At 41.9% G+C, this 14,171-nt stretch overlaps 1 protein-coding gene across 2 annotated transcripts in view; it reads left to right on the top strand.

The window, feature by feature from the left end:
- Positions 1-13,161, top strand: part of RASSF2 (Ras association domain family member 2) — a 64,735-nt gene extending 51,574 nt beyond the window's left edge. For both annotated transcript variants that reach the window (XM_056571390.1, XM_056571391.1), the window contains exons 8-11: positions 23-74; positions 2,570-2,691; positions 7,818-7,915; positions 10,171-13,161. In XM_056571390.1, the coding sequence (XP_056427365.1) occupies positions 23-74; positions 2,570-2,691; positions 7,818-7,915; positions 10,171-10,240 (342 nt within the window). In that variant the 3' untranslated portion in view covers positions 10,241-13,161. The remainder of the gene's footprint in view (positions 1-22; positions 75-2,569; positions 2,692-7,817; positions 7,916-10,170) is intronic.
- Positions 13,162-14,171: the final 1,010 nt, after the last annotated feature.

The raw sequence follows: 14,171 nt of genomic DNA, 5'->3' as shown, positions 1-14,171 counted from the left end.
ATTGTTTTTAATTGAATTTTAGATCGAGAATTCTGCCTCGGAGTTTACCTTCTATATAGTGCACACAAGTGGAGGTAAGAGATGGGTGCTCTGGCTTCTAAGTGGGATGTATGTAAACATTTCTAACATTCCATAAAGTACATTGTCAATCACAGTTCACCACAAACCAATGACCACAAACAAATTCTCCCCGTACTATGAAGAAACCATTATCAGGAGAACATAAATCAAAGTAACTTTTATCTACTTATGATAAAATTACCCATACAGTAATATGTTATAATAAAGTAACAAAGCGATCAGTTTATCCTTCAATTATGGCGTATTTATGAACCATCTGTAATTGACCACTTGGCAAAAAATAAATTTATTCTCTGGGCGTAGAGGTTTTATAATTGACAAACATTAAGGGGGAATTTATAATGCTTGGCACCAGAGTACTAGCGTAATGAAAAACAACAAAGTATAGCCCAACATTCTAAATGTTTGCACAAAACAGAAAAAAAAGTAGCCTTTTCTCTGGAGAAATACGGCTTGCACAAAAATGTACAACTTTTTTTACACTGGTTTTCTGGTGTCAAGCATTGATAATCCCCCCCTCCACCCTTGCCCTATAGTTGGAAATGTTTTAAGATTAATAGTTATCTACCAATAGAAATCTCTGCTAATTCTGCGCTAAGTAGGCGGTCAAGTGGTCAGACCTACGTAAGAGGCTGGTTGTTTATGTTTGTGTGTGCATGTAGAAGGCTACTTAACTACTCATTCTGGATGGTTAGTTTTAGATGCTTCATAAATATGTTTTTTTTGAACCCCAAATGGACCACTTTGTTACTTTATTATGACAGACTGAAGTGTGTGTGTGATGTGTATGGTTTAGACATGTGATCAGTTTCACCAATGCTGATTTACTGGTACAGAGGTTTTGCAGCAGTTTTCCATAGCAAACGATCAGGTTAAAGCTTCTTACATCCAAAAAAGGGGACTGGCTAATGGGGTAGTGAGAGTTGGAATCTGGCTGGTTGTTATGGCCATTGTGTTATTCATGGTTTTTCTCAAGACTGCAAATAAAACTACCAGAATGTCTGAATATACCAACTTTATAGGGGTACACCACCACTAGACATGTTATCTGCTATCCAAAGGATAGGGGATAACATGACTGATCGGGCAGTCCGACGACTGGGGACCTCCGCGAACTTCGCTCTATGCCAGATTACTGGTGATCACAGCCGCCATGCCCCCCTCCATTCTTGTCTATGGGAGGAGGCGTGACATCTGTGCAGTAGCCATCACGCCCCCTGCCATAGAAATGAATGGAGGGGACGTGGCGTGATGGCAGGATCACAAACGCCCCAGGCTTCTGTGACCATAATGCTGCAGCGCCGACCCAGAGATCGCGGGGGGTCCCAGCAGCTAGACCCCCTGCAATCCGACATCTTATCCTATAACATGTCTAGGGGCGGAGTATCCCTTTAAATGGAAAAAGAAAAATGTGGTTCAGCTCACTACCCAATACGGACATCAGTAGTCAAGACTGTGGTTCTGGTTCGGCACTGCAGGAGTTCTTGGAGCAAAGACAATGCGGGCCGTCTCCCGTATGATATGGACAAAACAAAGGATGGTGGGGTCCAGCTCACAGAGGAAGATAAAACATAACTTTTACTGCTCGAGGTTAAAACATGGACAAGAACTAAGAACTCTTTGAAAGTTCGAAACACGTCGGCGTTTTGTTGTTAACTGACCTATAGGTTTTTGGTTTTTTTGTCTATGTTTTAACCTCAAGCAAAAAAAGTTATATTTTATCTTCCTCTGTGAGCTGGACCCCACCATCCTTTGTTCTGTCCATATCCCTTTAAATGACAATGTCCACTCTCCTTCATGTAGTCACATGTTCAATTTTAAATGGATTTGAAAAGCTACAATTTATGCAGTTTTTGGGTGCATAGTGTAAATAGAGTTTAACAGAGTTAAAAAGGGTATTCTCATATCAACTGGCTCCAGAAAGTTAAACAGATTTCTAAATTACGTCTATTAAAATCTTAATCCTACCAGTACTTATCAGCTACTGAAGTTGAGTTATTCTTTTCTGTCTGACAATAGTGCTCTATGCTGACACCTCTGTCTGTCTCAGGAACTGTAAGTTTGCTATGGGAATTTGCTCCTACTCTGGACAGTTCCTTAGACAGAAAAGAACAACTCAACTTCAGCAGCTCATAGATTTTTAATAGAAGTAATTTACAAATCTGTTTAACTTTCGGGAGCCAGTTGACATGAGAATACCCTTTTTAACTCTGTTAACATGCAAAGTCCCATTCACTTGTCAAAAACTAATTCAATATTGACTTAGTGTGACATGAATGAACTGTGTTTGTATCTGTGATTTTTTTCAACTGTACACAATTATTATTGTTTATAGCACCCTTGGTTTCAGGGTACTGTCCATACGATAAGGTTTAAAATATATAGCATAAAAGTGACACAGAGTATATGATGAACTGATGTATACCAATACCATACATTATTGTTCAGTAAAGTTACATAGACCACTTCTGTCATCTCACACTTACAGAGAAAAGCAAACTGAAGGACTCTGACTATCCACTCATCGCTCGGATTCTGCAAGGTCCATGTGAACAAGTATCTAAATTGTTTCTTATGGAGAAGGATCAAATAGAAGAAATCACCTATGATGTAAGTTTCCTTACAGAACCAGAAATGTAGCCTGTGTAATTGATGAACAGTGATGTGATGGGTCTTAAGCACATAGGATAATAGGATAGGATAATACATAGGATACTAAACATGAATTAAATAAATGACAGGTGGGTACAGAGGGAGAGAGGACCCTGCCCACATGGGCTTACACTCTAAAAGGGAAGGGGTAGGAGTAAGTGGATGAGAGGACATTTACGCATGCAGCGATATCAACTAATGTTTGTTTATATAATTTTATTAGAAAAGGGGGAAAGGAAGGTGATTAAAACTTTTATTAGGGAAGGGGCTTATCACATTTATTATCAAATTTTTTCCGCACAATTTTTAGTTCCAATAGGAGACTATTACATGTGATCTTATGGCTGCATGTACTGAACAATGTTGTGCCACAGAAGCCTGCCATGGCACAGCAATGATCAGTGTTATTGGTGCCACATAATTTCCCGCATTTAAACGCCCTGGTCAACTTTGATTGTGGTGTCTTAAAGATTAATGCCAGACATCGGCAAGATCCGCTTTCAATTTTGCACCTACAGACCAATATAAGAGCTTGATTTTTGCATCACCAATTGTACTTTGGAATGACATCACTTATTTTATAATAAAATTTGTCGCAAAAAAAAAAAATTTATATATGCACCAAAATTTGTATGGTGAAAATTCTCATCTTCTGAAACCTATAACTTTTTTGTTTTTCCGCATATGGGGCTATATGGGGGCTAATTTTTTGCGCCATGATCTGTAGTTTTTATCGGTGACATTTTTGTTTTGAATGGACTTTATGATAATTTATGAAGTGACCAAAAATGCACAATTTTGCACTTTGGAATTTTTTTTATGTGTACACCATCTACCAAATGGTTTAACTAACCTTATAATTTAATAGTTTAGTTTACACATGCAGTGTTACCAAATATGTGTATGTATATTTTTGATTACATTATTTGAAATTTGAAAATGGGGGATGATCCAGACTTTTATTCAGAAGGGGTTAATTCACTGTTGTAGTTCCATAGGGGACTACAACATGCAATCAGAGAATCAGAGCACTGATCGGATGGCGAGGAGGCAGGTAAGGGACCTCCCGCTATCCACTCAGCTGATCGGGACTCACGATTTTGCAGCGAATATTCCGATCAGCTCCACTGAGCTAACCAGCAATGTTAACTTAAGCATTTAGACACCGCGATCAACTTTGATCACGGCATCTAAAGGGTTAATGTCATACATCAGCCCGTTTGGGGATGCCCGGCATTAACCGTAGGTCCTGGCTGCTGATAGCAGTCTGGACCCACTGGATATGAAGTGTGCTCAGCTAGTGAGCGTGCTTCAAACGAAGGTACGCCCTTTGTCCTTGATAGGTTATGCAATATAAGCTATATTTAGATGGTCGGTGTTGTTTCATATTGTTTGGGTAGGTCCCTTAAAGGGGTACTCTGGTGAAAACCTTTTTCTTTTAAATCAACTGGTGGCAGAAAGTTAAACATATTTGTAAATGATTTCTATAAAAAAATCTTAATCCTTCCAGTACTTATTAGCTGCTGAATGCTACAGAGGAAATTCCTTTCTTTTTGGAACACTGATGACATCACGAGCACAGTGCTCTCTGCTGACATCTCTGTCCATTTTAGCAACCATGCATAGCAGATGTATGCTAAGGGCAGCATGGTGGCTCAGTGGTTAGCACTGCTGTCTTGCAGTGCTGGGGACAACAATAAATAAAGCGTTATTATTATTATAATAACATCAGCCGAGAAAACTGTGCTCGTGATGTCATCAGAGAGCATTCCAAAAAGAAAAGAATTTCCTCTGTAGTTTTCAGCAGCTAAAAAGTACAGGAAGGATTAAGATTTTTTAATAGAAGTAATTTACAAATATGTTTAACTTTCTGCCACCAGTTGATTTAAAAGAAAAAAAGTTTTCACCGGAGTCTCCCTTTAATAGTTGCCCCCATTATGGAGGCAACTATTTACAGAAGGGCCTACCCAAACTTTATGGGGCAGCTATTAGAAGAGGGGCGCACTCAAACTTTATGGGGGGCAGCTATTACAAGAGGTGCCTACCCAATCTTTCAAGGGGGCCTAAAACTATATGGGGGCAACTATTAGCTAAAAAAAAGGCCTACAAAATCTATATGGGGGCAACTATTAGCTAAAAAAAAAAGGCCTACCAAAACTATATGGGGCAAGTTGTAATGGTTGTAGGCCTCTCTGTTGCGAATTGTTTCCCTCATATAATTGTAGGTCTCAGTCCTTGCCCCCCCACTGCAGGCCACATCACACATTTCTGCCACGGCTCCAGTCATATATTTATTAGTTTTTTTTAACTTGTCAACCTCTGTGCCCGCCGTCCTCCTCTCAGGGCAGGTTCCTCCTTTGCGCTGCTCCGCTCGGCAATGTCTACTGTTCCCCGCCGCTTGCAGAGCGCAGCGGACATACCTCCCGGCGTCCACTGCTGCTGTTTTAAAGAGACAGCGGCTGCCGGCCTCGGAGGTACATGCTGTGCAGCAGCGCTGTATGTTCTCCGCAACTGATTGACTGACTGTACAGATGTGTACAATGGCAGTCAGTGCACAATGTGCTGGCCCCAGCAGTCAGTGAGTGACAGTCAGTCACTCACTGACATTGAAAAAAAAACAATTTCCGGAACTGGCCAGGCCTCCTGGGGGTCTGGGCCCCTTTAAGGGGTATCGGTTGTACCCCCCTGATGGTGGCCCTGGGGGTATCGGTTGTACCCCCATGATGGCGGCCCTGGATGGTACTTATTAAGGCAGGGGTGTGGAAATTTAAAAAAAAACTACTTGTCCAAGGGACTAAAGCGGAACACAATCTACTTGTCCCTCAAGAAAATCCACTTGTTCTGGTAGATAAAATAATTTCAACCAAAATAGTCTGATCCCCCCCACTAGACCACCAGGGATGGATATAAGATCCTTTAGACACTGCTGACAGCGGTGATCTAATGGTTTAATAGGTGATCGCAGTATGTCAGGCTATTAGCGGCCGGAGAGCTGTAGCTCCTCTTACGCCCGAGACAAGCCCAGAAAAGTCTAGATATAACTTTTTGATCACCTTATAAAAAATTTCTAATATGAAGTGACCAAAAATGAGCAATTCTGGACTATTATTTACATTTACACCGTTCACCGTACGGTTTAATTAACATCATATTTTAATAGTCTGGACATTTCCACATGCAGCGATACCACGTATGTTTATTTTTGTACATTATTTTTATTTAAAGAAAATTGGAAACTTTTATTAGGAAAGGGGCTTATTCACATATATACGCACTTTTTAAAATATTTTAATCACTATTTTTTAGTCTCAATAGGGACTTATGTGTTACTGGGGGGGGGGGGGTTCTGCTTCTCCAGTTTATATGGTGCATTTTGTGTCAGAAAATGCTGGAAGTTGCATTTAGTTAGTAGATAACTACAACTCCCAGCATGCCCTGATATAGTCTATGGTTGTGTGGGTGTTGCAGCATGTTGCACTGTATAGTATTACAGTTAAGGTTATTGTGTAACATGCTGGGAGTTGTAGTTTTGGTTTGTGTCAGCTGCAGAGCCATAGGATGTGTCAAGGAATACTGGGAATTACAGTTAGTAACTAAAACACCCAGCATGCACTGATGCAGCCTATAGCTCTGCAGCTGACCCGAACCAAAACTACAACTCCCAGCATGTTGCACTTTATAGTTCTACAGTTTAGGTTATGGTCCAACATGCTGGGAGTTGTAGTTTTGGTTCGGGCGTGTTTGTCTGCATCCGTGGGGCTCTTGGTTGGCGGGTGAGTATGAAGGGGGCAGGATTCTGGGGGTGTAATTTAGTGCGGGTGCCACTAAAAATAAATAAAATTAGATGGCACAACTGCCCTAATGCCCGACTTGACAGTCCGCTCCTATACAAAACATTCATGTATACACATATCATACACACACCCGCCACTGCCCCCCACATCATACATTACATACACACATACACTCACACCATACATACACCTGCCGCTGCCCACCCCACATCATACATCACATACATACACATCACACATAGACATTATACACACATCATACATTACATACACATCACACATAGACATCATACACACATACACTCACACCATACATATCCACCAGTGTTTCCCAACCAGGGTGCCTCCAGCTGTTGCAAAACTACAACTCTCAGCATGCCCAGGGCTGGAGGCACCCTGGAGGCACCCTGGTTGGGAAACACTGATATACACCATACATATGCACACATCATACATACACCTGCCGCTGCCCCCCCATCATACATTACATACACACATCACACATACACTCACACCCTACATATACAACCACCCTTCCTGCCGCCGCCTGCATTCTTGGTCTCCTCACCTGAGCCGCCATGAGTGGACATCAGAGCTGTAGTCCCGGCCGGTGTGAGGTGAGATTTCCGTCTTCCCCCTCACCCCCCCTGCTCTGTGTTTTCCCCGTGCAAACAAGCAACCGCCCCGTGGTGGATTAGGTCCTGTGTAGACAGAGCAGGGGAGGGGGAGGGATAGAGCTGTGTGCGGGGGATGGAGCTGTGCACGGAGCTGTCTACATCCTCTCTCTCACCCTGCTGTGTCTTCTGAGCTGCGTCCTCCATCCTCCGGGAGGGGAGATAAGGGGGCTTTGCAGTCAGCTGGAGGCCGCCGCCCCCTCCATACACTCTGAGCGCCGGTGTGAGGTACAGACTGCGCCTCACACCGACATTAAAGAAAAATAAGGGGGAAGGAAGTCTGTCTGTCCCTGCCAGCCCGATACAGGGCTAAATCTATAAACAATTCACCTGCCCGAAGCCCAAAACTACTTGTCCCGGGCGTCGGGCTATAGGATTTCCACATCCCTGGGGTTAGGGGGTTTTATCATTGTTATAACAAAGTTGGATATGCTTTGTATTAACAAGAATTTGGGAACAAAAGGCTTCTTTGACCAATACTTTCCAATGTCACAAAACATTTAGTGACTTTCTTTAATGGGGGGAGGGAGGTTCCCTTAAATAGGTGGGTAGGGTAGTTTTCAGGACCCTAAATCAACCTACCTTAGTCATGTTCTTATATCTGTCTCTTTCTCAGGTGGCACAGTACATAAAGTTTGAGATGCCTGTTCTGAGCAGTTTTATTGAGAAGTTAAAGGAAGAGGAAGACAGAGAAATCTCCAAACTGATGAGAAGGTAATGCCAGGAATCGGGATTCTTACTTCTCTACACAAAAATGAGTAAATTAAATGACTTATTTATCATTATCTAATATTTACATGGTTGCATGTAGACCTCATGTGCATGACTGTTATTACATTTTGTATGGGCTAGTATAGTGTATATAGAATTTACTGTACCTCTGTTGTGTATGATTTCATATGAAGACTTTTTACTATGCGAATTCAAGACAAAAAAAAAAAAATGTTGCATGCTCCTTCAGATAAAAGAGCCTTTGTGATTGCATAGTAACCTGTGGGGCTATGGGGAGGCATGACAGGGTAGCGATGCATAAGTAGGTAGATCTACCGTTAGGAAAAACATTTTTTAAATATGATCCTGCCCCCCCTAATAAAAATTCATATCACCCCCTTTTTCCCATTTTCCAAATTAAAATAAGTGGAAAATAATAGACCCATGTGTTCAAACTATAACATTGCATTCCTGATCCTGCTCAATCCACAACATAACTGACAAAATGGCTAATTTTGGTCATATCTCAAAAAAAGTTAAATGAAAAGTAATCGTAAAATTAATACTACGCAAAAGTGGTGCCAATAAACACTACAGCTTGCGGCACAAAATAATGAAAAATCAAGCTGGTCAAAAAAAAAAGAAAACTTCTTTTTGCTGGCTCCTAGATTCTAGGCAAATTCGTCAAGCTCTGATATACAGTGAGTGACTACAGTGCAGTTACATCTGGTGACTCACAGGATATGTCCTTTTTGATTGGAGTCTTTCACATTTCTTTTTCTTCTCCATTCGGCCTAGACCGTCATGGCAATTTCTTACAGCCATGACTCATCTCTGCAGAACAAACAAACATTCTTTTCCAGCACCTATATTGCCTCAAAAAGTAAGAATGCCCCTCTTGGTGTCCCACACAGTATTGTGGGTAGATAAGTGGATTTGGGAAGAGTAGGTTGGTTTTCTCCATTAGGTAGCTGCCCCTAAAGGTAGTTTCTCTCAGGATCCGGACTGATATGCGGAGAGTACACTGGTGGTGGATCGTCTGTGTCAGTGAGGTGATGGCGTGGGCCGTACCAGGGGAACGGAATTTAAGGGGTTACTGGTTTTCACCAAAGCCCGCCGCAAAGCGGGATGGACTTGCAGTGGCAGGTAACCCCCAGGTCGATCCACCCGATAGCGACTCAAACTCACTGACAGCTGAGACAGGCGCGGTACACAAGGAGAAGGCAAGAGCAAGGTCGGACGTAGCAGAAGGTCTGGGCAGGCAGCAATGGTTCGTAGACAAGGGCAATGGCAAGGTTCTGGGTACACTGGCAATGGAACACACAGAAACGCTTTCTCAGGGCACAAGGAAACAAGATCCGGCAGGGACAGGAAGGGGAAGTGGGTTTTTATAGTGTAAGGAGGTGTAGGTACTGATTGGGCCAGGCACCAATTAATGGTGCACTGGCCCTTTAAATTTCAGAGAGCCGGCGCGCGCGTCCCCGCTCTCTCGGGACAGAACAGCACGAGGACAAAGCAGGTGAGGTGATTGGGATGCGACCCACGGGAGGGCGCGTCCCGCTACGTGGATCGCATCCCTGCCGGGGATAACAGTGCAGCGCTCCCGGTCAGCGGGTCTGACCGGGGCGCTGCACGCAGAAGAACGCTGCAAGTGCTCCGGGGAGGAGCAGGGACCCGGAGCGCTCGGCGTAACAGTTTCCCTTGTACGTAGTTGCCCCCTGTAGGCAGAGACCCCACGTATAGTTGACTCCTGCAGGTAGACCCATTGGAGATAGTTGCCCCTTTATATAGGATTCCCTGTAGGCAGTTTGCACCGTTATCTAGGATGACCTTGTATGTACTTTGCTCCCTACGTGTAGGAGTCCACTGTAGGTAGTTTGTCCTCTGCATGTAGGACCCACCTGTGGATAGTTTGTCTCCTGCATATAACCCACCCCTCTCTGTATATAGGTCCCCCTATAGGTAGTTTCCAACCTGTGGGTAGGTTCTCCTATAGCTAGTTTCCCCTGCAGGTGGCTTCATAACATGATAACACATTGAGCCAGGTTAAAAGCTCCACTCTCCAACAAACACAGCTTCATTTCCATATTGAATGTATTCAGAGTGTATATAAGATTTTTGATAGTTTTTCTGATATTGCGGTCATAAAGGGATCTATTGTGTGTGATTGTTACTTAGAATTAATGCTTGTGGTATTGGCAGCATGTACCTTCTATATGCATTATTGAATACCTAATTGTGTCCTGTATTGTTTTTAGGTACACATCGCTCCGCCTGCTTATTGAACAACGATTGCATGACATGACCAACTCTCCTGTAACCATGTAGACCCCAGACCATTGCTATTTGTGAATGAGCTGAGATCAAACGCACCAGATCCTTCCTCTGCTTGGCCTTACCACCAAGATGTTTAATATTAATACAGTGACATTACATTCTGCTTAACCTCTAGTGCAGAGGAATCACGCTGTATCGTAAGGCTTCCAGTTTTACAGTCATCCAGGGAGTAGTACATTATTTCTAGGATAGAATAGGTGACCTCTGTATAATGTATGTAAAGGGGAACTTGTATCTCTTTACACTAGAGGTAGTCATATTTTCCTTAGATCAATAGCAATACAGAAATGGACCAAGTTTTTCTACGCTAAAAAAAAAATATTTAACCAAATCAAGCAAAGGTTTGTATAAACCATTTGAATGTATGCGGAACCAATGGCTTCCTATCCCTACTGTCATAACCTGCCGCAAAGGCTTATGGGTAATTATGAAAATGAAGACCCAAAAGTGATTTTTTTTTTTTAAGAACATTCCAGTTTAAAAGCACAAGTTGTAAATAAAGTTTTGCTTTTGTCACTATGACAAATTATGTTGTTACAGTATTTTAAAGAGCGGTTTCATCATTGGAGATTCTGTAAAGAATGTATTAAGGAATTCCTGTTAGCTTTCCTGAATTTTCTGATTGCATTCCTAATGAAATAACATAAATCTGTTATTCCTATATATGTGTATCAACTAGGTCTCGCCATTGCGTGTTTTGGATTAGTATGCACTGTTTTGTAAAGGCTGAAGCCAAACAACAATGTATGAAAATAGTCTGATCCATACACAGTATGACATTGTTCGTGCTGATTGGATTCAATGTATCTATTTCCAGAAGGAAAAGCACAAAGAAGAATTCTAAGAAGGGTTAGGGCACATTTACACAGAACTTCCGAGCGGTGAGATTCCGGCGCAGCAGCCTCCCATTGTTTTCAATGGGATTCTTGCACACTGCAGAATTTAAACAGCAGAAATTCAAAATTCATGACTCTGCCGAAAGAATAATCATGCTCTTTCTTTCGGCAGAATCTGCTTGGAAATGCATTGCCGCAAATAGAGGCGGTACATGTCTGAGGGGTCCTGCTGTACACAAAATGTTCATCCGGAATTTCTCCAGGCTGATATTATGTAGCGTAAATGGCCTATACTGTTATAATTAGAATGCAAGTATTTACTAACACAGACTTGTCAGGAGAACTAACAGGTATCTGCAGGGTGTTTGAGTCTCCCAAGACTGCTGGGTTATAGTTTAGTCTGTTTATGTTCCTATTGGGATTGATTACTTTAGACACAATATGAATCTCTGCTTGAAGCAATTTTCAAATACCTCCAAAGGTAGAAGAACCTTGTAAATTATGCACAAAATCTAGTGTTTGAAGGAGTCAGGGTCCCGATTAATATTCGTAATATCAATGCAGGGGTATGGACCAAGTATTATGTATGGTTGAAACATTACTGTCATTTAAATAAACTTTTGACTTGTTGCACAGATATATCAAAAGTTTAGATTGGTAAGGGTCTCACTCCAAAGACCCTATACAATCATTATATAGACAGTAACAGGTTGAAGTGTACGTCTGTGCACTTCAGTCCCTGACTTGTTGCTTGATCAGACTCAAGCAGAAGACGGACTCCGTAGACTTATAAGGGAGCCCATCTCCTACAATCAGTGGGATCGAACGGTGAACTAGGGCATAAAGCACACAGACATGCACTTCGCCCGGCTCTATCTACTGATAGGAGAGGTCTCAACAGGGGACCCCCACTGATCTCAATATTTGACAAGTCAAAAGTTTATTTAAAGTGTACCTGTCGTCACGAAAAACTTTTTATATAATGTAGATAATACCATTATATATATATATATATATATATATATATATATATATATATATATATGTGTGATATATACATTGGTTAAAAAAGGTGTATATTTTTGTCCCTTCAGCTATTGCCTGTGTGTCTCTATGAGGAGTCCAAATACAGGAAGTGAGGGTGGACAAGCAGGGCTCTGTGCACTAAGAAAAAGCAGGACAGTGTGCACTGAGGCTCTATAACATGCTCCTGGCTCATACATCAGGATGATTGACAAGCCAGTAGCCTGCACAGGGCCCTGCTTGTCCTTCCCTCACTTCCTGTATTTGGTCTTCTCATAGAGACACACAGGCAATAGCTGCGGGGACAGCATTTTTTCATCCAAAAATATACACAATTTTTAACCAATGTATATTACTAATATAAATCTAATTGTATTATCTACATTATATAAAAAGTTTTTGTCGATGACTGGTACACTTTAAATGATAGTAACTCTTAAAGATATAAACAAGAACAAAAAAATTGACCATGCCATTTCCAGCCATTAATCCCAGTGGCATATGGGTCCCCAAATTATATTCCAATTCCTGGGCCCAGACATCTCCACTAGAAATAAAAGTATCAGGGATATTTAGGGCCCCTGCTGGCCCCTGTGGGAGCACTAGACATCATAGTAAGTCTTTAGAGACATATTACCAGATCAATGTTGCTGTATGTAGATGAAGGATATAAAATGTATAATGGCCCTGCGCATTGATGCATTGGCAAATATTTTAGGGGAGATTTATCAAAACCTGTCCGGAGGAAAAGTTGCTGAGTTGCCCATAGCAACCAATCAGATTGCTTCTTTCATTTTTCAGAGGCCTTTTCAAAAATGAAAGAAGCGATCTGATTGGTTGCTATGGGCAACTCAATAATTTTTTCCCTCTGGACAAGTTTTGATGAATCTCCCCCTTTGTGTTTTGTAATACTGCTAAACTATATGTGCTGAGCTTCTGAATTCTATGTCATGTCTGTGTGGTTTTCTAACAAATGTGAATTTTTGCAGCAGGGAATGCTGATGTACTTGCCCATTGCCCTTTCCCTTTGGAATAAAGCACTTTGCAGAAAAATTTACTATTGTATTTATTAGGATGCTATTAGGATATCACAGGGGTTCTGCGTAGTCATTGAAACATTTCATGGCAATTGAATAGTATTCTTATAGTATGAGCCCAACAGTAAAGGTTCTGAAGGAATTCATTCGAAATTAGAGGCATATTGAGGTATAAGTAGAAATTCCTACCTGCTATGGGTGGAGTATTACAGCTGTTAACTTATACAGAGCCATAATATAGTAGGGTTCACACAAGTCTAAAGGGGATACCTGGGGAATCCTTTTTTATGTGAAAGGGGTTCACGCTGGGGTAAGAATAAAAAAAAAGTGCACCACCTGCCCCATCCCCCACAGCTGCTGTCCCTACAGAGCTTGGTTCTGAATCAGGCTGCTTGATTGTGCTATTCAACTGTGACATCACAGAAGAGAGGTCATATCAACCCTGCTGTGGTTTAAAGGGGTACTCCAGTTGAAGACAATTTTTTTTTCAAATCAACTGGTGCCAGAAAGTTAAATAGATTTGTAAATTACTTCTATTTAAAAATCTTAATCCTTCCAGTACTTATCAGCTGCTGCATGCTCCACATGAAGTTCTTTTTTTTTTTTTTCTGTCTGACCACAGTGCTCTCTGCTGACACCTCTGTCCGTGTCAGGAACTGTCCAGAGCAGTAGAGGTTTGCTATGGGGATTGTTCTAGACAGTTTCTAAAATGGACAGAGTTGTGAGCAGAGAGCAATGTGGTCAGACAGAAAAGAACTACACAACTTCCTCTGGAGCGTACAGCAGCTGATAAGTACTGGAAGCAGGGCCACCATCAGGGGGGTACAACCCATACTCCTGTAAGGGGCCCGGAGCTTCAGGAGGCCCGGCCGGCCCTGTCTTTTTTTGTTTTTGTTTTGCTTGTCAGTGAGTGACTGTCTGTCACTCACTGACCGCTGGGGGTCCACCACTGTACGCTGCTTGCTGACTGATTTACTGACTACATACAGTCAGCCAATAAGTCAGAATGCAGCAGGGCTCCTCTGC

The sequence above is a fragment of the Hyla sarda genome, chromosome 4 (assembly GCF_029499605.1).
Source record: "Hyla sarda isolate aHylSar1 chromosome 4, aHylSar1.hap1, whole genome shotgun sequence".
Classification (NCBI taxonomy): Eukaryota; Metazoa; Chordata; class Amphibia; order Anura; family Hylidae; genus Hyla; species Hyla sarda.
The sequence above is the reverse complement of the archived record's forward strand: the minus strand, read 5'-3'. Positions and strand labels throughout refer to the sequence as shown.